This window comes from Aquarana catesbeiana, linkage group LG05, assembly GCF_042186555.1.
Source record: "Aquarana catesbeiana isolate 2022-GZ linkage group LG05, ASM4218655v1, whole genome shotgun sequence".
NCBI lineage: Eukaryota > Metazoa > Chordata > Amphibia > Anura > Ranidae > Aquarana > Aquarana catesbeiana.
The window spans coordinates 480,138,236-480,164,994 of NC_133328.1; the positions used below are offsets into that span (position 1 = coordinate 480,138,236).

At 40.8% G+C, this 26,759-nt stretch overlaps 1 protein-coding gene across 1 annotated transcript in view; it reads left to right on the forward strand.

Annotated features, from left to right (window-relative positions):
- Nucleotides 1-26,759, forward strand: part of TAF4B (TATA-box binding protein associated factor 4b) — a 247,096-nt gene that overhangs the window by 125,687 nt on the left and 94,650 nt on the right. Inside the window, exons 11-12 of the mRNA XM_073631505.1 lie at nt 13,133-13,263; nt 23,166-23,291. Of these exons, the coding sequence (XP_073487606.1) occupies nt 13,133-13,263; nt 23,166-23,291 (257 nt within the window). The remainder of the gene's footprint in view (nt 1-13,132; nt 13,264-23,165; nt 23,292-26,759) is intronic.

Sequence of the window (26,759 nt, forward strand, 5' to 3'; positions counted from 1 at the left end):
TAGGACAGTTAGTATTAGCCCCCTGTAGGTCTAGGATACCCCCCTAACCCCCCCTAATAAAGTTTTAACCCCTTGATCACCCCCTGTCGCCAGTGTCACTAAGCGATCATTTTTCTGATCGCTGTATTAGTGTCACTGGTGGCGCTAGTTAGGGACGTAAATATTTAGGTTCGCCATCAGCGTTTTATAGCGACAGGGACCTCCATATACTACCTAATAAATGTTTTAACCCCTTGATTGCCCCCTAGTTAACCCTTTCACCACTGATCACTGTATAACCATTACGGGTGACGCTGGTTAGTTCGTTTATTTTTTATAGTGTCAGGGCACCCGCCGTTTTATTACCGAATAAAGGTTTAGCCCCCTGATCGCCCGGCGGTGATATGCGTCGCCCCAGGCAGCGTCAGATTAGCGCCAGTACCGCTAACACCCACGCACGCACCGTACACCTCCCTTAGTGGTATAGTATCGGAACGGATCAATATCTGATCCGATCGGATCTATACTGGCGTCCCCAGCAGTTTAGGGTTCCCAAAAACGCAGTGTTAGCGGGATCAGCCCAGATACCTGCTAGCACCTGCGTTTTGCCCCTCCGCCCGGCCCAGCCCACCCAAGTGCAGTATCGATCGATCACTGTCACTTACAGAACACTGAACGCATAACTGCAGCGTTCGCAGAGTCAGGCCTGATCCCTGCGATCGCTAACAGTTTTTTTGGTAGCGTTTTGGTGAACTGGCAAGCATCAGCGGCCTAGTACACCCCGGTCGTAGTCAAACCAGCACTGCAGTAACACTTGGTGACGTGGCGAGTTCCATAAGTGCAGCTCAAGCTGGTGAGGTGGCAAGCACAAGTAGTGTCCCGCTGCCACCAAGAAGATGAACATAGGCCAGTCGTGCCCATAGTGCCCTTCCTGCTGCATTCGCCAATCCTAATTGGGAACCCACCACTTCTGCAGCGCCCGTAATTCCCCCATTCACATCCCCAACCAAATGCAGTCGGCTGCATGAGAGGCATTTTCTTTATGTCCTCCCGAGTACCCCTACCCAGCGAACCCCCCCAAAAAAGATGTCGTGTCTGCAGCAAGCGCGGATATAAGCTTCACACCCGCTATTTTTGTCCCTCCTGTCCTGACAATCCTGGTCTTTGCATTGGTGAATGTTTTGAATGCTACCATTCACTAGTTGAGTATTAGCGTAGGGTACAGCATTCCACAAACTAGGCACACATTCACAGGGTCTCCCAAGATGCCATCGCATTTTGAGAGACCCGGACCTGGAACCGGTTACAGTTATAAAAGTTAGTTACAAAACAAAGTGTAAAAAAAAAAAAAAAAAAAAACACAAACAAAAATATAAGATAAAAAAAAATAGTTGACGTTTTATTGTTCTCTCTCTCTCTCTATTCTCTCTCTATTGTTCTGCTCTTTTTTACTGTATTCTATTCTGCAATGTTTTATTGTTATTATGTTTTATCATGTTTGCTTTTCAGGTATGCAATTTTTTATACTTTACCGTTTACTGTGCTTTATTGTTAACCATTTTTTGGTCTTCAGGTACGCCATTCACAACTTTGAGTGGTTATACCAGAATGATGCCTGCAGGTTTAGGTATCATCTTGGTATCATTCTTTTCAGCCAGCGGTCGGCTTTCATGTAAAAGCAATCCTAGCGGCTAATTAGCCTCTAGACTGCTTTTACAAGCAGTGGGAGGGAATCCCCCCCCCCACACACACCGTCTTCCGTGTTTTTCTCTGGCTCTCCTGTCTCAACAGGGAACCTGAGAATGCAGCCGGTGATTCAGCCAGCTGACCATAGAGCTGATCAGAGACCAGAGTGGCTCCAAACATCTCTATGGCCTAAGAAACCGGAAGCTACGAGCATTTTATGACTTAGATTTTGCTGGATATAAACAGCGCCATTGGGAAATTGGGAAAGCATTTTATCACACCGATCTTGGTGTGGTCAGATGCTTTGAGGGCAGAGGAGAAATCTAGGGTCTAATAGACCCCATTTTTTTCAAAAAAGAGTACCTGTCACTACCTATTGCTATCATAGGGGATATTTACATTCCCTGAGATAACAATAAAAATGATTTAAAAAAAAAAAAATGAAAGGAACAGTTTAAAAATAAGATAAAAAAGCAAAAAAATAATTAAGAAAAAAAAAAAAAAAAAAAAAGCACCCCTGTCCCCCCTGCTCTCGCGGCTAAGGCGAATGCAAGCGTCGGTCTGGCGTCAAATGTAAACAGCAATTGCACCATGCATGTGAGGTATCACCACGAAGGTCAGATCGAGGGCAGTAATTTTAACAGCAGATCTCCTCTGTAAATCTAAAGTGGTAACCTGTAAAGGCTTTTAAAAATTTATTTAGTTTGTCGTTACTGCATGTTTGTGCGCAATTTTAAAGCATGTCATGTTTGGTATCCATGTACTCGGCCTAAGATCATCTTTTTTATTTCATCAAACATTTGGGCAATATAGTGTGTTTTAGTGCATTAAAATTTAAAAAAGTGTGTTTTTTTTCCCCAAAAAATGCGTTTGAAAAATCGCTGCGCAAATACTGTGAAAAAAAAAAAAATGAAACACCCACCATTTAAATCTGTAGGGCATTTGCTTTAAAAAAATATATAATGTTTGGGGGTTCAAAGTAATTTTCTTGCAAAAAAAATAATTTTTTCATGTAATCAAAAAGTGGCAGAAAGGGCTTTGTCTTCAAGTGGTTAGAAGAGTGCGTGATGTGTGACATAAGCTTCTAAATGTTGTGCATAAAATGCCAGGACAGTTCTAAACCCCCCCCAAATGACCCCATTTTGCAAAGTAGACACCCCAAGCTATTTGCTGAGAGGCATGTCGAGTCCATGGAATATTTTATATTGTGACACAAGTTGCAGGAAAGAGACAATTTTTTTTTTTTTTTTGCACAAAGTTGTCACTAAATGATATATTGCTCAAACATGCCATGGGAATATGTGAAATTACACCCCAAAATACATTCTGTTGCTTCTTCTGAGTATGGGGATACCACATGTGTGGGACTTTTTGGGAGCCTAGCCGCGTACAGGGCTCCGAAAACCAAGCACCGCCTTCAGGCTTTCTAAGGGCGTAAATTTTTGATTTCACTCTTCACTGCCTATCACGGTTTCGGAGGCCATGGAATGCCCAGGTGGCAAACCCCCCCCCCCCCCCCCCCCCAAATGACCCCATTTTGGAAAGTAGACACCCCAAGCTATTTGCTGAGCGGTATAGCGAGTATTTTGCAGATCTCACTTTTTGTCACAAAGTTTTGAAAATTGAAAAAAGAAAAAAAAACGTACGCGGCTAGGCTCCCAAAAAGTCCCACACATGTGGTATCCCCATACTCAAGAGAAGCAGCTAAATGTATTTTGGGGTGCAATTCCACATATGCCCATGGCCTCTGTGAGCAATATATCATTTAGTGACAACTTTTTTTGTAATTTTTTTTTTTTTTGTCATTATTCAATCACCTGGGACAAAAAAAATGAATATTCAATGGGCTCAACATGCCTCTCAGCAATTTCCTTGGGGTGTCTACTTTCCAAAATGGGGTCACTTGTGGGGGTTTTGTACTGCCCTGCCATTTTAGCACCTCAAGAAACGACATAGGCAGTCATAAATTAAAGGCTGTGTAAATTCCAGAAAATGTACCCTAGTTTGTAGGCGCTAGAACTTTTGCGCAAACCAATAAATATACATTTATTGACGTTTTTTTTATCAAAGACATGTGGCTGAATACATTTTGGCCTAAATGTATGACTAAAATTGAGTTTATTGGATTTTTTTTAGAAGAAAAAGTAGAAAATATCATTTTTTTTCAAAATTTGCAGTCTTTTTCCGTGTATAGCGCAAAAAATAAAAACAGCAGAGGTGATCAAATACCATCAAAAGAAAGCTCTATTTGTGGGAAGAAAAGGACGCAGATTTCGTTTGGGTACTGCATTGCATGACCGCGCAATTAGCAGTGAAAGCGACGCAGTGCCAAATTGTAAAAAGTGCTCTGGTCAGGAAGGGGGTAAATCCTTCCGGGGCTGAAGTGGTTAAGAGCTAATATACCAAAAGAATCTTGCGAGCCACCGATGGGTTAATGCCTCTAAAATAAGTGCCTAGTGATACCAAGCTGCAAACGCTAATCACGTTTCATACCCGTGTAAATAGCAATTAAAATAAGAAAAGTGCGTTTGCGCTAAGAAATAAAAATAAATAATAAAACATCAGTGTATGAAAAAATAAAAAATATAAAGTATGTGAATGTCATAAAGATGTACTTAAAACAATATTATAATCTGTGAAACATTAATTAGTGATACAGTAAATAAAGTGCAACATGCATAAAACACTGAAAATCCAAGTGCCAACTCAGATTAGAAAGAGTATCCACTCCTTCAATAAAGTGGTAAATAAAATCCATAAACGTTCATAAAAAGTGCACAAATCCAGTGTCCATCAATAGTGATTTCCATCATGCTCATCCAAAAAGTGCAGAACATGCTTCAGTGCTCTCCGGTAATCCCCAAAAGCCTATGTGCTCACCTCAAAGCGTGTGACACAGTACCCAAACTATGTCAAAACACGCTTGGGAGCCACTCCTGGGCTCTAACGATATGCAGGTGTTGACTTCCAACTTGCTCAATTAGTAGCGTACCAAATCATGAATAAAAGAAAAGAAGCTCCATAGTATAATATTGTAAAGGAATTTATTGTAAAAAAAGTAAACACTCCCTTCCTAGGGGTACTCACATTCTGTGGGTGCGTGAGTGCACCATCCTATTCAGGGCTTAAAATATGAGAGCCAAATCGCTGGTATGGCGTGCGGTGTGGTGTATCAGTCTCTCCTCTCTCTCCTTGCTGACAGCTCCGTCCTGGCCCCTCCCCTACGCGTCTTCGGCACAGGGATCACAAGATCCCCCTGATGAAGGCACGTAAGGGGGTGTTTGTACTGTCTTGGCATTTTTATTTTTAGACTGTGCGTGAAGTCAGATGCAGAAGCAATAACCAAATGCGGTGTCAGAAGTCTAGTTGGAGGCCAAGGTGCTGAGAGAGCTCCCCTTGCGGCTGAGTGCAGCGCAACCCTGAAGGTGGAACAGGGAATGCAGTGCCCAAAGAAGCAGGGTTTGCCGGTGGCTGTAGCATGATAACTTGATCACCTTGTAGCCACTGAAGCAAGCTGGATGCGCTGTGTGGCAGGCGTGCTAGAAAGGAGCCAGACATGTGGGTAGCTGGAAAATCCGGTAGGAGAATCAGAAGCCAGGCCAGGGGTCATACACAGTAAGATCGGTCCTTAAGCAGATTCAGGTAGGGTCACTGCAACAAGCCGAGGTCATTCACAGTAAGACAGGCAGAAGCAGAGTCGGTGAGCCAAGCGGAGAGCAGGCAGAAGTAGGTCGGAATATAAGCCAGGAGATCAGGATAAGTTGGTAGAGGAAGCCAGGTAGTTCAACGGGAAGTCCAAAATCAGAATGCAGGAACACAAGGGAGCTGACGATAATCCAGCAACTCGGGGATCTCAGCAGTGGGTTTATACAGGCAGTGGGCATCGGCATCTATCACAGCCTGCGCATTCCCGCTAGCGCAGTCGCGCATCTGCGTACACCCGTTAGCGATGTCACTCATCTGTGTGTGCCAATGCTCCTGGAGGCTTGTCGGTTTAAGCCAAGATGAGTTATTGGCGACATTGCCAGTCCTATGGCCATTTCCCTGACATGCGGCCTGCAGGGAGAATGAGTTTTTTTTTTTTTTTTTTTTTTTTTTATATGGTAAAAATTGTTAATGAATACCACCCAAAAGAAAGCTTTGTCTGCCTCAGAACAATGATATAAAATGTATTTGGTTACAGTGTTGCATGACCAAGTAGTTGCCAGTCAGGTGGTTGATCTCCTGTGCAGGGCCTCTCAGATTCTTGAGATTACATAGCTGAACAAGGGAAATACCTTGACCCATATTAGAACAGGAAATTTCTTTTCTAGTTGGCCATTCATGATGATGTAGTAAAAGGGTGTGGGCAGAGACGCAAATTATTTCACTGTCAGTGGACCGAAAATAAGCTTTTCTGCCGCTGCTTCTAGCTTTATAATACCTTGTTTTTATTTAGACTGTAGTTATAGCAATGTGCACTGATCCTACTGAAAGTGACATACAGTACAAACTGTACATTTATGTAACCATTGCATGCAATAGTTACATTTTAAGGGAAACTATGATGTTTTTAGTCATTTTAGTCCATTGATTTTTTTATTTTTTTTTTAGATATGCATATTTAATACAGGATGCTTCTATTGCAGTCTGTTTGAAGAATATCCTGGTCTTTGTAATAAGCTAGTCCAACAATACCCATTTAGTGTTGAATTGATTCTTCATCCTGAGTCATATGACTTTTTTTTCCTGGTTTATCAGCTGGGTATCCAATTACCCCTTGCTTTTAGAAGTAAAGAACTGCCATCAGCAGACTGTAAAGCTTCACCTACTGACTGCATATGGTAAACTTAATATATTTGTGTGCTATATCTTGTATTGGCCAACAATAAAAAAATAAGAATACATTTTCAAAAATATAATCATTGGTCCTGAATTTGTATTGTGATGATAAATATATGCTTACCTTGAACAATGTTAAAATCCGACATGGAATTGGGGGTTATATGTAGGTATTTTTTTTGCCTAGCATTTCATTTACGTCTTGGCTTTGGTTTATTTTCCGGTTGTACAATCATTGGATCAACTTTAAAAAGGATTGGATCTTCCTAGTACACCCTAAATCAATGTTCTGGAGCTCCTCCCTACTAATCATTATTGGCTCTCCTTATCAAAATCGATGATGACATCCTTTCGTCACCTATACCTGATAACCTGACTCTGCAAATAGTATTACCTTATAATACAGCTTGCCTTATTGGGACTAGACCAATTGGCCTTAACTAGAGATCCTCAAAATTCAGGCTGAAATTGGACCTGAAACGATGAATGGAGATGCACTTGATGCCTGCTGTGAGCTGGAGCGTGCTGCGGTGTGAACCCAGCCTCAATAAACTTACACCATTTAAGTGAGTTTTCAATAGTGCACAATCTGAAAGGGTTTTTTTTTTTTTAAATCACAAATATACAAAATACTAGTTTTCGCTACCAGAAGATCCTTTCCCCAAGCACACATACATAAAGAAGTCAGAGGAGGTTTTCGGCCAGGAGCTTTCTGTATCTTTTTGTGGAAAATTATTTGGCCCTAGGCACCTAAAAGCTCATCATGTACAACCTATAAAGAAAATGCCAATATACTTACATCAAGATAAATTATGGGGAATTGTGTCCATAAGATGAATTTTGTGCCTTTGTGTAGCCTGAGGACCAAGAAGTGGGCAGACTATGGAAGTGGAGGAGGATTCTGCTCCTGAATTGTGGGGATACTGGAGGCTTGACCCTTGAAATTATGCTCTACATTCAAATTCTTTGGTTTTTTGAACACTGTATCTCCCCTCCCTTGCTCCTTCACCTGAGGTATCTCCCCTCCCTTGCTCCTTCACCTGAGGAATACAGTGAGGTAATTAAGTATTTGGTGCCTTACAGATTTTGTACATTTGCCCACTGACAAAGAAATGATCAGTCTAAATGAGCAGGCATCAAGTGCATCTCCATTCACCGTTTCAGGTCCAATTTCAGCCTGAATTTTGAGGATCTCTAGTTAAGGCCAATTGGTCTAGTCCCAATAAGGCAAGCTGTATTATAAGGTAATACTATTTGCAGAGTCAGGTTATCAGGTATAGGTGACGAAAGGATGTCATCATCGATTTTGATAAGGAGAGCCAATAATGATTAGTAGGGAGGAGCTCCAGAACATTGATTTAGGGTGTACTAGGAAGATCCAATCCTTTTTAAGGTTGATCCAATGATTGTACAAATGGGGAGGTTATGTCCATAATGGGGATGGTATTGACACAGCCCCAAATGATCCACAATGGCTCAAAAGTGATAAGGTCCAAAATATTTAGATAAAATTAAAGGTGGATAAAGCACCTGGACCAGATGCCATCCACCCATGGATCCTTAAAAAAAATTGAGCTTTGTCCTTTCAAAGCCATTGTTTCTAATTTTTTAGGGACCCGTTAATGACTGGAATGGTTCCGCTGGATTTGCATAGGGCCAATGCGGTGCCCATATTTAAAAAGGGATCAAAGTCTTTACCAAGTAACTATAGACCTGTTTAATTTCTATAGTCGGGAAGATACTGGAGAGTTTAATAAAAGACCACATAGATGAGTTATTGATCCGGAGAACATCCGATTTGCCTCTCGGGAGATCAGGAAGGAATTTTTTCCCCTACTGTAGCAAATTGGATCATGCTTTGCTGGGGTTTTTCGCCTTCCTCTGGATCAACTGTGGGTGAAGGATTGTGTATATGGGATTGTATGATTTTTACTAGATGGACCTGTGTCTTTTTTTCAACCTAATTAACTATGTAACTATGATCATTCCATTGTAAGTGGGCAAACGTACAAAATCAACAGGGGTTCAAATACTTTTTTCCCTCACTGTATTAGTCTATTCCCTGCAATAAGCTGGGTTTGCGTTACCTGCTAAGAGGCATTAATTTTCTTTACTCTTGATGTTTGCATATTGGGTATTCCTTCTTATGTCTCTGTTCTTCTGTATGTTGAACAGTCTCCATACAAATTACATTTATATATTTCTGATTGTTTATTACAGAAAAGTTCCCATAATAAATAATCTACATGGTTAGAAAAAGTCATGATACAATAGGGCAAAAACATAGGCATGTAAAAATAATGTGTTAGAAGAGAATGAAGTAAGAATATGGACTTTGTAGGCACACGCATAAATTTGTAAAAAAAAATGAGTTTTTAATTGGATAAAGTTAAAACCATTGTATACAAACACAGATGAAAAAAATATATTTGAGTGACCTCATAGACTCTGGTATCACCTCTAATACATAAATACCACATAGAAAATGTGCAAATGATTGTAGCATGTAATAACAATATGTTTCTAAAGAAAAAATTTGCGCTAGGTGTGCAAACAATAACTAAATGAAAATAACCTGTGAAAGAATATCCTGCAGCTAAGCACTATACCTTGATAAGGGCATTACTAAATAGATATAACAAAAAGTGCAGCGCTGGATATATATACAAAACCCAAAATTGGTATTACTAACGAAGGACCAACAACTTTCATATGTGATCCATAAATAGTGAAAAAAATATAATAAAATAAACAATAACATAAATAAGTGCTTCACTGTAGTGGTATATGTGCGTGATTAATACCAATTTTATATCCACATATTTTGAGAAAGTCCAAAATACAGAAAAAGTGTCCAAAGGAACGATTAAATGTGACTTTTTTTAATATATATGGATAAATCCGTGACTGTCACCGTGTTGAACTCCCGTCACCTGGTATAGATTGAAGGCTTACCAGACAGCCTCTGATCAGAGGCATAGAGCTAACAGCTTGGGGTTTTCACTCCACAGCGACTGGAACTTTATCTGGGATGATGGATGTAGATCAGCAAGCGATCACCAAAGGCCTCCAGACAGCGGTACAATCAGGAAAAGGAACTCTCACCGATGTGAAGGTATTCAAGAGGAAAGAAAAACTACAATAGTATAGAGCGTTTTAACTCTTATTTATTAAAAAACGCCACTCTGGCATCCATAAAACACTTTTCCTTGCAAGGAACAAATTCAGCTTTTAAACGAAACTCCGCGCATGCGCCGTCGGTACGGTATTTTGTTATATATGTAATAACAATATACATCCAGTGGTTATTAGATACGTGAAATGGTTGAGTCGTAGTGAGAGGTCTCTCAGAAAAAGCGCTCTACATGTTGCGCATGTAGGTACGCTTCATCAGGAGCTTGCATATCTAAAAGATGTGTGAAAAAAACATCATATAAATACATCATAATATCCAACACAAAACATAACCAGATGTAAACAATGAAAGCAATCACTTTGAAAGGGTCCAGGGTGTGGCCCAGAAGAGATGACCACCAGGGGGCAGGAAGCAAAGCCCCCCTATGGGGACACAAACAAATATCACATATTTAGCATATTTTTAGGATGGTGTTGGGTCAAATATAGGGGCGATATGTATTACATGTTGCTTTTATAGGAGATGAATACTTACAAAATTGAAGTTTGCTTGAAAGTAAAGAAATGTAGAACATATACGTAAATGTGGGTGATCCCAGCAGTGCAAAAATACAATCTATAAAGAAAAGAATGGAAAAGTGTAGTACCGATGCATGTGCATAAAAACAGAGTCATATGCACACACAAATTCCAACTACCAGCATCATATAACCGGCCATATAGAAAAGGGGTATACCTATGAACACGAACACATGTTTGAAAATGGCTTACCATATGCTCAGCACAGGCATGGGTTCAACACTGTATGAGGCTGGTAAACGTAACATCCAAAAAGAGAGGTAGTGTTGCGCACACACGAGGGTAGAAAGTTGTCTATACCAGTGGTATAAGTGAGTAAATGTCACTATTTATTATTTGGCCAGTAGGCGGCGATGTCCAATAGTCAGTGGAGTAGTATTTGGCTCAATTGGCCGATCACCTAGTTGCTGACAGGTGTCTGGTATGAATGAGGGGGAACGCCTCACCAAATTTTAAATAAAAAACTGGCATGGGTTCCCCTCCAGGGGCATACCAGGCCCTTAGGTCTGGTATGGATTTTAAGGGGAAACCCTACAGCGAAAAAACTGTGTGGGGGTCCCCCCCAAAATCCATACCAGACCCTTATCCGAGCACACAGCCCGGCCGGTCAGGAAAGGGGGTGGGGACGAGCGACCGCCCCCCCCTGAACCATACCAGGCCGCATACCCTCAACATGGGGGGTGAGTGCTTTGGGGAAGGGGAGGCGCCCTGCGGCCCCACCCCAAAGAAACTTGTCCCCATGTTGATGAGGACAAGGGCCTCTTCCCGACAACCCTGGCCGTTGGTTGTCGGGGTCTGTGGGCAGGGGCTTATCGGAATCCGGGAGCCCCCTTTAATAAGGGGGCCCCCAGATCTCAGCCCCCCACCCTATGTGAATGAGTATGGGGTACATTGTACCCCTACCCATTCACCTGGGGGAAATAGTGTCAATAAAAAAACACACTAGACAGGTTTTTAAAGTAATTTATTAGTCGGCTCCGGGGGTCTTCTTCCGACTTCAGGGGTCTTCTTCCGACTTCTGCGCTCTTTCTGGCCTCCTCATCCACTGTCCGGTTCTTCTCCCACTCTCCGGCCTCTTCTCCCGCTGTCCGGTTCTTCTCCCGCTCTCCGGCCTCTTCTCTGCTGTCCGGTTCTTCTGCTGGGCTCCTCCGCTATCTTCTGCTCTTTTGCTAGTGGTGGCCCGGTCTTCTCTGTCGTCTTGTTCCCTCTCCTCTTCTTCCGATGTTGACACAACGCTCTCTCCCGCTGTAATGCTGTGTGAGCGATGCGCAATGACTTATATAGGCATGGGGCGTGGTCACCGGGTGATGTCATCTGGTGACCCCGTCCCTTATGATGTCACAGTCCCATCATGCCCCTGGCTGTGACATCATAAGGGGCGGGGTCACCGGGTGACCGCAGGACGCCCCCCTTCCCCAAAGCACCCACCCCCCCATGTTGAGGGCACGCGGCCTGGTATGGTTCAGGAGGGGGGGCGCTCGCTCGTCCCCACCCCGTTTCCTGACCGGCTGGGCTGCGTGCTCGGATAAGGGTCTGGTATGGATTTTGGGGGGGACCCCCACGACGTTTTTTCAACGTAGGGGGTTCCCCTTAAGATCTATACCAGACCTAAGGGCCTGGTATGCTCTTGGAGGGGAACCCATGCCGGTTTTTTATTTAAAATTTGGCGCAGCGTTCCCCCTCCTGAATCATATCAGACACCTGTCAGCAATGCTTGCCGCTCATTGCGAAAGGAAAAAACACAGTTTTCCTTTCCCGATGAGCGAGCCAGCTCGGCGCTGGCTCCCGCGATGGGGCTTGCAGGTGTCAAGTCTCGCCGATAACGGCGAGATTGACACAATATCGCGGTCACCTACTGTATGCTAAATATGTGATATTTGTTTGTGTCCCCATAGTGGGGCTTGGCTTCTTGCCCCCTAGTGGTCACCTGTTCTGGATCCTTTCAAAGTGATTGCTTTAATTGTTTACATCTGGTTATGTTTTATGTTGGATATTATGATGTATTTATATGATGTTTTTTCACACATCTATTAGATATGCAAGCTCCCGAAGAAGCGTACCTATGCGTGCAACATGTAGATCGTTTTTTCTGAGAGACCTCTTACTACGACTCAACCACTTCACGTATCTAATAACCACTGGATAAATATTGTTATTACATGCTACAATCATTTGCACATTTTCTATGTGGTATTTATGTATTAGAGGTGATACCAGAGTCTATGAGGTCACCCAAATATATGTTTTTTAATCTGTGTTTTGTATACAATAGTTTTAACCTTATCCAATTAAAAAACCCTCATTTTTTACAAATGTATGTTTGTGCCTACAAAGTCCATGTTCTTCATTCTCTTCTAACAGTTACTGGGACATTGGCACACTGCTACCTGTGTATCCACAGTGTCACCCTGTGTTGATGCATTTAAATCCATATTTTTTATGTAAAAATAATACATGGTTTGAATTGTTTTGTTTCTGACATTTACTGCCAAGCCTGCTGTTACCTATTGAAAACCTATACATTGCCTAGTGTGTGTGTGTGTGTGTGTATTCTTTTCTTTTTCGGCTTCTAAATAATGTATGTGATGCCTGTATAATGTGTTGGTTTTTTTTTTTTTTTTTATTATACTCCTTTGACGTGATGACTTTGATTTTGCCTGCTTAATATTGGTGTCCTAACTCTGACCTTGCAAGCAGATATATTCTGAAGGCCAAGTGAAACATTGCCTATACTTTGCAGAGCTCCAGGCTAAGTTTTATTAATGCAGTGTCTAATATCTTTGAAGTTCTGAGTGTAGCAGGAAAATCATAATCTACAAGCCTCTATTCTTAATGGGTATGACTTCTAGAGGGAACAGAATACCTGCTGTGCTAATTATTTCAATTATCAGCTCCCACTAAAACATGTAATGGATTTTCTCTGCTTCCACAGGTAAAAGGCATGATATTAAGGAACTTAACTCTGATGTTCTGAACCTGGTCTCTCATGCCACACAAGAGCGGTTACGAGGGCTTATTGAAAAGCTGACTGTGGTGGCACAGCACAGGTCCAAAAGCTACAAGGTATCTTCAACTAGTTTTGTACATACGAAGAATGAGTCAATTTTTCATTTGTCTATGGGTGAAGTAGCACTATTTTAGGGGAGCATGCTAAGCAACCGACACAGAAAAAAAATCTAATTTGGATTTGCCATCATTAAAGGGGCTTCCTACTGTTTTGTTTCCAAACTGAATATAATTCCCCTATTGACTTTTGACCCTTCTGTCTGGTGACCCCATTCTGGTATGGTATAAAGTATTGTGTGTATGAACATGTATGTTTTTTGTCTGTGCATGTTAGAAAATCATGAGCAATATACATTCTTAATTGTTTTTTTAGCTGTGCCGAGAGCAGCGGGTCCATTGTTGCTTTGGCGAGTTTGAAAAAATATGGGTGTACACTTGTATGTAAGCAGTAATATGCTGTCCTAATTTTGGCATTTATATAGTTTTCCCCACCTACAACTCCAGGGCCACCTGTTTTAATGAAATATGCATTTTATTTTTGAAAATGTTGGCCTCCCAGGTAGCCAAGATGTGTTAAGAGCAAAAGCAGGGTTTGTTTAGTGCTGTTAAAAACTAGATTTTTGTACTTGCTGCAAGCTCTTTTACTTGAAGTGGGTTGAGGAACACAGGAAAGGTCATTCTTGGATGTTTGAGTTCTACCTACAGGAGTTGGATGCTGGCAAATAGAAAAAAAATGCCCCCATTTAACACTGTCCCTAACTGGCATGCTTCAGTTTTCTGAGCAAAGCAATACATATGTCCTAGAATCACAGAGGGGTCCCTTAATGGACTTCAAGAAAGATTTTATGGAAAACAAATCCTTTTTTTTTTTTTTTTTTTTTTTTATTTCTTCACTGCCCATTGGGGGACACTGGAGATAGTCATTTTTTTTTTTTGGCATTTAGGATGTCCCAAAGCACTCCAACTGAGGGGTGGACAACCGGCTGAGGCTAAATCCAACAATTAATAACCTCTTCCTAAAATAATATCCAAAGAAAATAATGCTTGAAGAAGGCTAGATGGAAACAAAAAATAGAAGCTGGGGATACAAATATTACTACCAGCAAGGAAAGGCACCAAGAAGCTAGTGTTGCAGAGCATTTAGAACAACTAAGAGGAGACTGCTATTTTGAAAGAATGATGGATTAAAACAATATGGAGGACAACCAAGCAACCGCCATAAGGGGAAAAAAAAACACTGAGAGAAAAACAGTTCAGTGGAAAAAAAAAAAGTTTGAAAATAAAGCACAAAGCCTAGGTTACCTAACCCGTGACCTCAGGGGAAAAAAATGTTGCCCAAGCAAGGTATGCCCCGACCAAAGGGAGAAAAACAAGGTGCGCCAAAAACCTAAGTGCAGCAGCAGATGCAACGAATGGCATATTTAATTAAAATCAGCCAAATGCCTACTAACACTAATATAAAGCTCAATAGGCATATAACAATATAATACTGTGGTCACTCAGCGGGTCCCCGGTGGAAGGTGGTGTGTGTATATGTTAACACGAGAAAAGAGGAACAACCGGCCAGACATCTATCTTGTCTTCTCAGAACCAGCATGGAACACACTTGGAGTTGCATCGGAAGTGACATCAGAACATGGAGATTCAAAGCATCCGCTTCTTCGTCAGTTCTAAATGGCTATTGATCTAAATAGTCTATATAGAGATTCACACGGAGTGTGGACCAGAGGTAATATAACTTATTGTGAGAAAATCTCTAAACAATTAAAATACATGTTCAATATTGACATACCAATATCATGAGACAAAACAAAGTATATATCTAAATGTGGGTATTGTTGTTCGTTCTTGTGTCTTGTAAGGCAATCAGTAATGATCAACAATAAAGAAGCTAATGACTGTGGGTATGAATATATTTAAATAAGGGGTGTGTTATGTGAGAGAGAGATATATATTTACCAAAAATGATATATTCATATTCGGTTATATTAAAATAAGTAAAGTTGAAGAGAGCTATATTTATTTTAAAATGAGGGGAAAAATTATTGAAAAGGAATTTTATTAAAGAGTTCCAACCAAATATCAGTCTCGATGAGGTGATTCAGGTTCCATTTGTCAGTGGTTAAAATTATTTTTAAAAGCAGTTATTTTATCTATGTATTGTTAATATAATCACTAAACTACCCCATCCACAGCTTTACCAAAGTTTGTGTATACAAGAGCACCTAATGTAAAAAGTAAAATTGCACCTAGTAAAAGGAAACCTCAAACCAAAGTCACCACTATTAAATGACTAGCTCTCATTCCACTATGTATCGTTGCAAGAAACCGCTGTCTCACTTGCTCACATGTTCCTCATGGTTAAAAAGCCTTTACTAATGACAATACTTACATCATTAAGTCATTCTACAACTGTGTGTGTGTATGTATGTGTGTGTGTATGTATGTATATAATATATATATGGTGTGGAGCTGGTCCTAGACACCCACAAAACGCGGTAAAGCAAACCTTTTTAAGTCTCTCTCTTTCTGATTCCCTTCTGAGTCTCAGGCCAGAGCTATCCTGTGCTCTCTTCCTGCTCATTTAAAGTCCACCTGAGCGTGGACTACAACATCTGGACCGGAAACCAAGCCTGCCACAGAGGCTGGAAAGACCCAGGCTGGATTCTGGTTCAGTCTCTTACAACGGAACACATGCAAGGTGAAATATACCGATTATCCATTACCTCACCTCGCATAATGTCACGAGATAGAGATAATATATCAATATCTATATGCATACACACAAGCACACACACATATATACATATATATCAAGCCATTTGGGAAGATCTTCTTGAATGAACCGTCTGTGTTCCCTGAACCTAGCCTGCAGTGTTCTGATGGTTCTGCCCACATAGAGCAAACCACGTGGTGTTTATGGCGGGATAAACAGTATACGACATATGTTGTCAAACAGTTGTAGAACGACTTAATAGTGTAAATATTCCCATTGGTTGTAAAGTCTTTTCAACCATGAGGAAAATGTGAGCAAGTGAGGCAGCGGTTTCTTGCAACAATACATACCCACTAGTGAAATAAGAGTAAGTTGTTTAACCGCTTCAGCCCCGGAAGATTTTACCCCCTTCCTGACCAGAGCACTTTTTGCGATTCGGCACTGCGTCGCTTTAACTGACAATTGCACGGTCATGCGACGTTGCACCCAAACAAACTTGACGTCCTTTTTTTCCCACAAATAGAGCTTTCCTTTTAGTGGTATTTGATCACCAGTGTTTATTTTTTGTGCTATAAACAAAAAAGAGCGACAATTTAGAAAAAAAATGCATTATTTTTTTACTTTTTGCTATAATAAATATCCCCCAAAAATATAAAAAACATTTTTTTTTCCTCATTTTAGGCCTATATGTATTCTTCTACATATTGTTGGTAAAAAAAATCGCAATAAGCGTATATTGATTAGTTTGCGCAAAAGTTATAGCGTCTACAAAATAGGGGATAGTTTTATGGCATTTTTTTTTTTTTTTTGTATTAGTAATGGTGGCGATCTGCGATTTTTATCATGAATGAGACATTATGGCAGACACATAGGACACTCTTGACACTATTTTGGGACCATTATCATTTATACAGTGATCAGTGCTATAAAAATGCACCGATAACTGTGTAAATGACACTGGCAGTGAAGGGGTTAACCACTAGGGGGCAATAAAGGGGTTAAGTGTGTCCTAGGGAGAGATTCTAACTGTGTGGGGGGGTTGGCTTCAAGTCACATGACAGCGATCACTGCTCACTTGACAGGGAGCAGTGATCGCTGTCATGACACAAGCCAGAACGGGGAACTGCCTTGTTTACATAGGGACTTCCCCCTTCTGCGGCTCCGTGACACGATCGCCGGGAGACCGGAGGACATAGAGTCCGCTGGTCCTGCGGGCACGGTCACGCTGTACGTGGCAGGCTTGTCTGCGCACCTCTGGCGGCGCGCGCACGCACGCCTGCTATCCCCACCTCTTGAAGGGGACATACAGGTACGCCCTTTTGCCCACCGCTGCCATTGTGCCAACGTATATCGGCGTGCAGCGGTCGGCAAGTGGTTAATAGTGGTGACTTTGGTTTGAGGTTTCCTTTTACTAGGTGCAATTTTACTTTCTACATTAGGTGCCCTTCTATAGGCAAATTTTGGTAAAGCTGTAGATGTGGTAGTTTAGTGATTATAGCTATGTTAACATTACATAGATAGAATAACTAACGGTTTTTAAATAATTTTAACCACAAACGGAACCTGAATCACCTCATTGAGACTGATATTGGATGGAACTTTGTTTTTCCATCATAAATTCCTTTTAAACTTTTCCCCTTTTAAAATAAAATAATGCTCTCTTTAACCACTTCCAGACCGTCGCACGCCGATATACGTCCCAACTTTGAAGAGGAATATCGTTGTTATGGTAGCAGGTAGCTGCCATAACGCCAGTATCCTCTTCTTCGTCCGGCGGTTCGGTTTCTGATAATGGTGGTCTCTAGCGGGGATTTGCCACAAGATCACTTTTATTCTGCAGTGGGAGAGGGGCCCTCCGCCGCTTACTGGAGCCGGCGGCGGAGGCGATCAGATCCTCTTCCTTGCTGGGTATGGAGACGAGTGAGGAGAAGATGGCCCCCACCCGTCTCTATACCATTGCAGGGGGAAGCAATGTCAAAGTGTCACTTCCGCCCATAGCTCTTAAAGGGCCATTTTTTTTTTTTTTTTTTTTTTTTTTATTTTTAAATTACTTTTTTTTTTTTTTTTTTTATTGCATTTTAGTGTAAATATGAGATCTGAGGTCTCTTTGATCCCAGATCCCATATTTAGGAGGTCCTGTCATGCTTTTTTTCTATTACAAGGGATGTTTACATTCCTCGCAATGAATAAAAGTGACACAATTTATTTAATTTTTTTTAAAAGAACAGTGTAAAAATAAAAGGTAAAATAAATAAGAAAAAAAAAATGTCTTTAAACGCGCCCCGTCCCACTGAGCTCACGTGCAGAAGCGAACACATACGTGAGCAGCGCCCGCATATGAAAACTGTGTTCAAACCACAAGTGAGGTATCGCTGCGATTGGTAGAGCGAGAGCAATAATTCTAGCCCTAGATCTTCTCTGTGACTCAAAACATGCAACCTGTTGAATTTTTTTAAAATGACGCCTATGGAGATTTTTAAGGTTAAAAGTTTGTAGCCATGCCACGAGCGGGCGCAATTTTGAAGCGTGACATGTTGGGTATCCATTTACTCGGCGTAACATTATCTTTCACAATATGAAAAAAAAAATGGGCTAACTTTACTGTTTTTAATTCGAAAAAGTTTATTTTTTCAAAAAAAAGTGTGCTTGTAAGACCGCTGCTCAAATACGGTGTGACAGAAATTATTGTAATGACTGCCATTTTTTTCGCTAGGGTGTTCGAAAGAAAAAAAGTATAATTTTTGGGGGTTCTAAGTAATTTTCTAGCAAAAAAAACTGTTTTTAACTTGTAAACAACAAATCTCAAAAAGAGGCTCAGTCCTTAAGTGGTTAACGATTCAATATAAACGAATATGAATATATCATTTTTGGTAAATATCTCTCTCTCATAACACACAGCTTATGTAAATATTTGTACCCACAGTCATTAGCTTCTTTATTGTTGATCATTACTGATTGTCTTACAAGACACAAGAACGAATAACAATACCCACATTTAGATATATACTTTGTTTTGTTTCATATTAGAATGTCAATATTTAACATGTATTTTAATGAAACATGTATTTGTCAGGACTGGGCTCAGCCCTTCCTTCCTCTGAGCTGGCTGCTCAGCTGTCGGCTATTTGCCAGCTCCTATCTCTCCACAGTGACTCACCTGTTGATGATATCCTGCTCGTCAGTGCTGCCTACTTAAGCCATCCAGCCCAGATGATCTCTCCCTTCGCCTTGGTCAACATCACAGAGACTATCTCCTGCGTTCCTGTTAAAGACTTGCTTGGCTGACATTCCTTCTGGCTCCAGATCCTGCTTGCTGTTCCACTATGCTGATCTCTGGCTTCCTGACTTTCTTGGTTGTCTGACTATCCGTTCCGGTTACCGAACTTTGGCTATGTTTTGACTACGTTTGTTCTATTTACTTTTATTATTAAACAAGTGTGATTTAACTGTACTTCTGTCTCGGTCTGATTCATAGTTTATGACAGTATTTGAATTGTTTAGAGGTTTTCTCACAATAAGTTATATTGCCTCTGGTCCACGCTCTGTGTGAATCTTTATATGGATGATTTAGATCTGACAAAGAAGCGGATGCTTTGAAACGTTATCTCCATGTTCTGACTTCACTTCCGATGCAACTCCGAGTGTGTTCCATGCTTGTTCCGAGACTACAAGACTGATTTCCGGTTGGTTGTTCCTCTCCTCTCATGTTAACATCTACAAACCACCTTCCACCGGGGACCCGCTAAGTATTTTACGGTTTTATATGCCTATTGAGCTTTATAATAGTGTGAGTAACCATTTGGCTGATTTTAATTAAATATACCATTTGTTGCATCTTCTGCTGCACTTAGTTTTTGGCACACCTTGTTTTTCTCCCATTGTTCTTCCAGAGACTGCTTCGCTCCCAAGGGAGCTGCCACTAATGATGCATACGTATACTTCCTGGACTTTATAGACTTTTAGGTGTGTTATCAGTGTTTTTCGGTACCCTCTCGTGCGCCGTTCTGTTTTTGTCTTTATGTCCCGACCAAAGGCCAACAAGTGAACATCTTGAGGTCGAAGCAGAATACCCTTAACCCTTGATTCAGGGAAAGGGAGATCCAAAATTATAACTGGTTTTTCACTAGTAACTCAAAGGGAAAGGAGACCGTCAATCTGAAACAAAGAAGGGTGGCAAGCAAATTCCCTTTTGAGGCCTGATTCACATCTATGCAGGTTGCAGTTTACATATTCCATGTGCATTTTGCGTTTTTCAGTACACGTTTTTGATCCATTGAAGTCTATGGAACCAAAAACCAGAACAAAATCTATGGCCCTTTCCATAAAATGCACAGATGTGCACTACAGTCATTGACTACAGTCATTGGAAACCATGTTAAATGGACTGTAGTGTATTTCTGCAAAACTGAAAATGCACTAAAAAATGCATAGGTGTGAACCAGGCCTTAAGGAAGGTGTGGAAAGATTCACACACCTATATAAGGGAAGGCTAAAGCTGATCATAGATCAATCAAAATTTGGCTGGTTCAACGGGGACTGGCTTAATTTTGATCCATCTACAGTGCTCAGCATAAATGAGTACATCCCAACAGATTTGTCGGAAAACCTTTATTTTCCTTTCAGAATCAATGTTTTCTATGGGACACGATACTACAAAATACTCCCACAAATGCGGGCCATTAATTGCAACCAAGATTTGTTTGCACACACAAAGTATTTTTCCTAACAACAAATTCATTAAAGACCATGTTGCAAAAATGATTACACCCCAATAGAACAAGTACATTTTTCTTTTTAAGTGTAGCACCAGCCAAAAAAAAATATTTTTAAGCTTTTTGGATAGTATAGGGAAGGGTTTGACACCCCTGTGACATTTGTTTTGCAGTCTGTGCCCCTGTTCAGAAGATTTCACCTCACTTTCTGTCCCAATGAGATTTGGATTTTGAAAATTTTGGGTTGTTGTGGAAACAAACCTTGGTGATAAAGCTTCAGTAGAGTTAACTTTTTCCCATAACTCTTACAGTAGTGAATTTCTCTTCCTAGGGGTAGATTTCCTCTCACTTCCTGTTGTCTCCCTCGTTTGTAAGTAGGAGTCGTTTGTAAGTCGAATGTTTGTAACTAGGGGACCGCATGTATGTGTTTTAAACAATCAATACTCCTAAGATACAGTGCTCTTACTATAAATTACATAGACTCCATATCTAAAGAAAGTGCATTAATCACAACACAATATTGCTATCCAAACGTATGCTATAAAAATAGTACTACAAAAATGTCCATTTAAAATGCTAATTCCAAAAAAGTCCTTTATATAATAAAGTCAACATATATTACAAAGTGTGAGTGCAATTTGTGCAACAAAGGCATAAACTGTTAATTCAGTGACAACTTCCATGCTTCAATCCACCGTGAGTTACCACTACAGTGGAAAACTCGCCAAATAACCATGACCTCTCACTTAGGTCTATATGCACTTTGTCCCCCAAGGGGTTTGAGACATCTAGGATATCACCTCTACTTTCTCACAGCATTACCAGGAATATCATAAAATCAGAGAGAAGAAAGACTGAGTATGTAAAACATTTTTATTAATCCAATAAATTGCAACTTAAAAACATCAATTAATGTGCTCACGTTGTATTGTGCATTTCGCCATGCACCCGGGTTTAACAGCCTTATATTATTACGGGCCCTCTCCACTGCACCTCAGTGTGAGGGAAGTCCGTGCTTGGTATCTAACCACTTTCGGGTGTCTCTAAGAGAATGAAATGACTTTGCTTCCTGTAGCTCTGCCCCGATGTATGTTTTGTCCTAATTCCATCCTCAGGAGGCTTTTCTGCAAGTTGAAGCTCTATTATGCAGAGTTGAAGCCATATCTGTATATGATCCAGAAACACCGTTCTCTGGGCCAATGAGGTGCTTAACTAGCCTTCAGGCCTTTCACCAGTTGAAAATATTTGGTGCATTTTGAAATTAAAAATGACATGGAAGACCCTGGACTGTTGAGCAGCTAGAAACCTATATCGGAGAAAAATGGGACAACAAAACTCCAACTGATCGTTTCAGTAACAAGATGTTTACCGAGTGGTGTTAATGGCCCTGTCCCAACTCTTTGAAAGGTATATTGCTGTCACCAATTTCAAAATGACCTTTTTTCTTTTAAAATGGTACATTTTCGAAGTTTAAACATTTGATATGTTTTTTTGTTTTTTATTGTGAATAAAATATGGCTTTATGAGATTTGCAAATCATTGCAATCTGTTTTTATGTATGTTTTACACAGCGTCCCAATTTTTTGGGAATTGGGGTTGTTATATAAAGCCCAATACCCAAAGGTCACCTAATAGGGTCATATATGATTTAGAGGTTCACACTTGAAGATGTACAGAGACTGGACACTGTCAATGCTCTGGACTTGGGTAGAGCTCTGCTGTAAACTAGCACCGAAAATAAAGTGTTGAAAATGCTACAATGCAGGGCAAAGGCCACATACTGGAATACTATTAGTACATCCAGGGCTTAGTTACACAGGGAGAGAGCTGATACTGGGTACGCCAGAGGCTGTATCACTCCTCTGAAACTGTAGAGCTCGTTGTGGCTTACACAGTATACACCAAAAAGTGCCACAATGCAGATCTTTGTGCTTAAATGACAGTTGCCAAGATATCAACACAACTTTTAAAGACATACACCACGGAATCATCAGAGGGCTTTGTTACACCAAGCTGTACCATTGAACAAAAACTGGAGTGCGCGGTGGCTGACAAGATTGCACAGGTCTGGAAAGCATCACAATGTAGAGTGCAGTGTCCAAAGGTCACATTCCAGGTTATCTTTGCCCCATCTATGGGTCTACTCAGAGTGAATCTTCAGAGACTAGGTCTTTCCAGAGGTTGTGCCCTGCAGCTTGGCTCTGGACCTAGAGGGAAAACTAAATCCAAGAATGTTCGTCAGCAGATGTGAGGAAAAAGCGTCCAGCCTTCTAGGACACTAGCCAAAAACTGAAGGATGACTATCATACAGGGCTGGCCTTCAAGGTATTATTTTTTCTCAAACAGGTGTTATCCAAACAAAATAGAAATGCCTTTTCAATATTGCCATAGTGCAATGTCAGCTATGTGCTACTGTTTTGGCAATACAGCTACAATGAACTGGGCTTGGCATCTTTGGTTGTTAGGTCTTTGGCCAGCATATGGCATAATTAGTGGCATGTATATAGATATTTTTTTTTTTCGTTTTTCAGCAAAATGACCGCTATGTACAGTCCAGTGAGGTAAGGGCACAGCTTAAGTTTCTTGAGCAACTTGAGCACTTGGAGAAACAGCGCAAATATGAAGAAGAAAGGGAGATGCTTCTCCGAGCAGCAAAGGTGAGCAGCATTTAACTGAAATATTTGTGTATAAAGTGAAATTAGTACTGTTCAAAGATATGTTTATCAAGCACAAATGTTCAGTAAAAAAAGTAGTTAAGTTAATTTTTGTGCACACAAGCACAAAATATACCACCCAATATTTTGGTGAAATATAAAAGATGAATTTCCAACGAGGAAATAGAATTCCAGTATAAGAAGCCTTAAAATTGTGCATGGCTGTAAAACTACAACAAACTTTAATACCTTAATTGGTACCCTAAATTGTCCATAAGCATTGTTTTAAAAGCCTTTACAGGTTATCAGTTTAGAGTTAACCATGAATGATGGCCCTAGAATTATTTTCAGTCAACGTTCACGGTGATGTGTAACATAATCATTGTTTTCGTACAAGGGCACACCCACCACATGAATTTATATTCCTATTTGGAGGGAAGTGGGTACTTTTTATTTATTTATTTATTTATTTTTTTGTTTTTACTTTATTGCTATCACATAGGGGTTCAAGGACCCCCTATGTGAAAGCATAGTGTAATGACAGATTCTTTTTATTCAGACATTAGATCCCTGATGCCTCAACCGCCATTCATATATTATCCTATTAGCTTTTTCCCCAACCACAGCAGCCTGGGGGGGAGTGACAGCCAAACCTGAAAGTGGCATAATACACATCGTTTTGGTGTTCATTCACTAATGGGGAGATCCGCGAATAGACATTTACTGGTCTCCCGTTATTCCACCCACAATGTCGATCCTGAGTACTCAGGTGGGACAGCGGAGTCTGGGATACCTGGCAGTGGCAGCCAGGCACAGGGGAGGAGAGTATCTTCTGCTGGCCGTGTAAGCAATCAGGTGGCTTTACAGCCACTCTGATAACTTCCACCTGAATGCCCATTGCCAACATAACAGTCAGGACTGTGTTTATAAATGGCTTAGACTGGGATTTTTAAATGGTGCTGGTAGATAGATGATTATAGTTTTGACTAAAGCCAACATTTTTTTTTGTTTCTCATTTGGGGCCAGTGGTGTGGGGTAACGCCCTGTCAAGTTTTTACCACTGTCTCTGCGGACTGTGGAAATCCATGGTTTTTGTCCTTATGATCACTGACACAAAAGTAATGGTAAAATCCAAAAATGTAGTTTTCTTAAGAGTGGTCTAAAAGGGCATTTCCATCACTCTGTGCAAAATTCAAACATGCTGGACAAGAAGTAAAGCAAGATCCCTAACCAAATATGCCTTTGGATTTGGCCATCATCCATTCTTAGCAAAATGTAAGCAAAAAGCTTTAGATAACCTGCTGCTGAACACACTCTCGGTAAAAGTTTAAGTTCAGTATAGCATGGCTTCACAGTGCATTTTGTAGGCTGGTATAAAAAAAAAAGCTAATGAACAACCCATTAATTGCTATAAACTCCATCAGTAGTTCCTGTCTTTTATATAGCTACATACATATTACACAGTGCATTAGTTTGTTTAAAAATTCAGTAAATCATGTTCCTTTTTGATGGTCTCTACTGTTTCAATATGGTAATTCCCCCCAGAAACCGCATAGATGGGTAAAGCATTGACTCAACTAATTAGTCTACCACATGCTTTTAATGAGGAAATCAATATATATACAGGGCACTGGTAGTCTTGATGACAGGTTCATGAGCCCATGTTCGATAGAGTTCTTTACATATACATTTGCCTTCTTATGGTAGGTGAATATATATATATATATACCATTCATGAATACAAACCTATTATACATTAGTGTTATACAGTATCTCACAAAAGTGAGTACACCCCTCACATTCTTGTGAATTTTTTTTTTTTATTATTATTATATCTTTTCATGTGACAACACTGAAGAAATTACACTTTGCTACAATTTTTAAAGTAGTGTGAAGCTGTAGAACAGTGTAAATTTGCTGTCCCTTCAATATAACTCACCACACGGCTTATAATGTCTAAACCGCTGGCAACAAAATTGAGTACACCCCTAAGTGAAAATGTCCAAATTGGGCCCAAGTAGCCATTTACCCTCCCCGGTGTCATGTGACTCGTTCTTACAAGGTCTCAGGTGTGAATGGGTAGCAGGTGTGTTAAATTTGGTTTTATCGCTCTTACTCTCTCATACTGGTCACTGGAAGTTCCACATGGCACCTCATGGCAAAGAACTCTGAGGATCTGAAAAAAAGAATTGTTGCTCTAAGTAAACATGGGCTAGGCTATAAGAAGATTACCACAACCCTGAAACTGAGCTGCAGCATGGTGACCAAGACTATACAGCAGTTAAACAGGACAGGTTACACTCAGAACAGGCCTGGCTATGGTCGACCAAAGGAGTTGCGTGCACGTGCTTGGGGTCATATTCAGAGGTTGTCTTTGGGAAATAGACGTATGAGTGCTGCCAGCATTGCTGCAGAGGTTGAAGGTGTGGAGGGTCAGCCTGTCAATGATCAGACCATATGCCACACACTGCATCAAATTGGTCTGCATGGCTGTCTTCCCAGAACGAAGCCTCTTCTAAAGATGATGCACAAGAGAGCCCGCTGAACACAAGCAGACTAAGGACATGGATTATTGAAACCATGTCCTGTGGTCTGATGAAACAAAAAAACTTAGTTGGTTCAGATGGTGTCAAGTGTGTGTGTGGTGGCAACCAGGTGAGAGTACAAAGACAAGTGTGTCTTACCTACAGTCAAGCATGGTGGTGGGAGTGTCATGGTCTGGGGCTGCATAAGTGCTTCTGGCACCGGGGAGCTACAGTTCATTGAGGGAACCATGAATGCCAACATGTACTGTGATATACTGAAGCAGAGCATAATCTACTCCCTCCAGAGACTGGGCTGCAGGGCAGTATTCCAACATAACCCCAAACACACCTCTAAGACAACCATTGCCTTGCTAAAAGAAGCTGAGGGAAAAAATGATGGACTGGCCAAGCATGTCTCCAGACCTAAACACTATTGACACCATCTGTGGGGCATCCTCAAAGGGAAGGTGGAGGAGCGCAAGGTCTCTAACATACACCAGCTCCGTGATGTTGTCATGGAGGAGTGGAAGAGGACTCCAGTGGCAACCTGTGGAGCTCTGGTGAACTCCATGCCCAAGAGGGTTAAGGCAGTGCTGGAAAATAATGGTGGCCACACAAAATATTGACATTGACAACATTGGGCCCAATTTGGACATTTTCCACTTAGGGGTGTACTCACTTTTGTTGCCAGTAGCTTAGACATTAATGGCTGTGTGTTGAGTTATTTTGAGGGGACAGCAAATTCACACTGGTATACAAGTTGTACACTCACTACTTTACATTTTAGCAAAGTGTAATTTCTTCAGTGTTGTCACATGAAAAGATATAATAAAATATTTTCAAAAATGTGAGGGGTGTACTAACTTTTGTGAGATACTGTAAATGAGATGTCCTACGTTTTAGGTTTAGAACATACATGGTAGGATGGGGGCTCTACATTTGGATG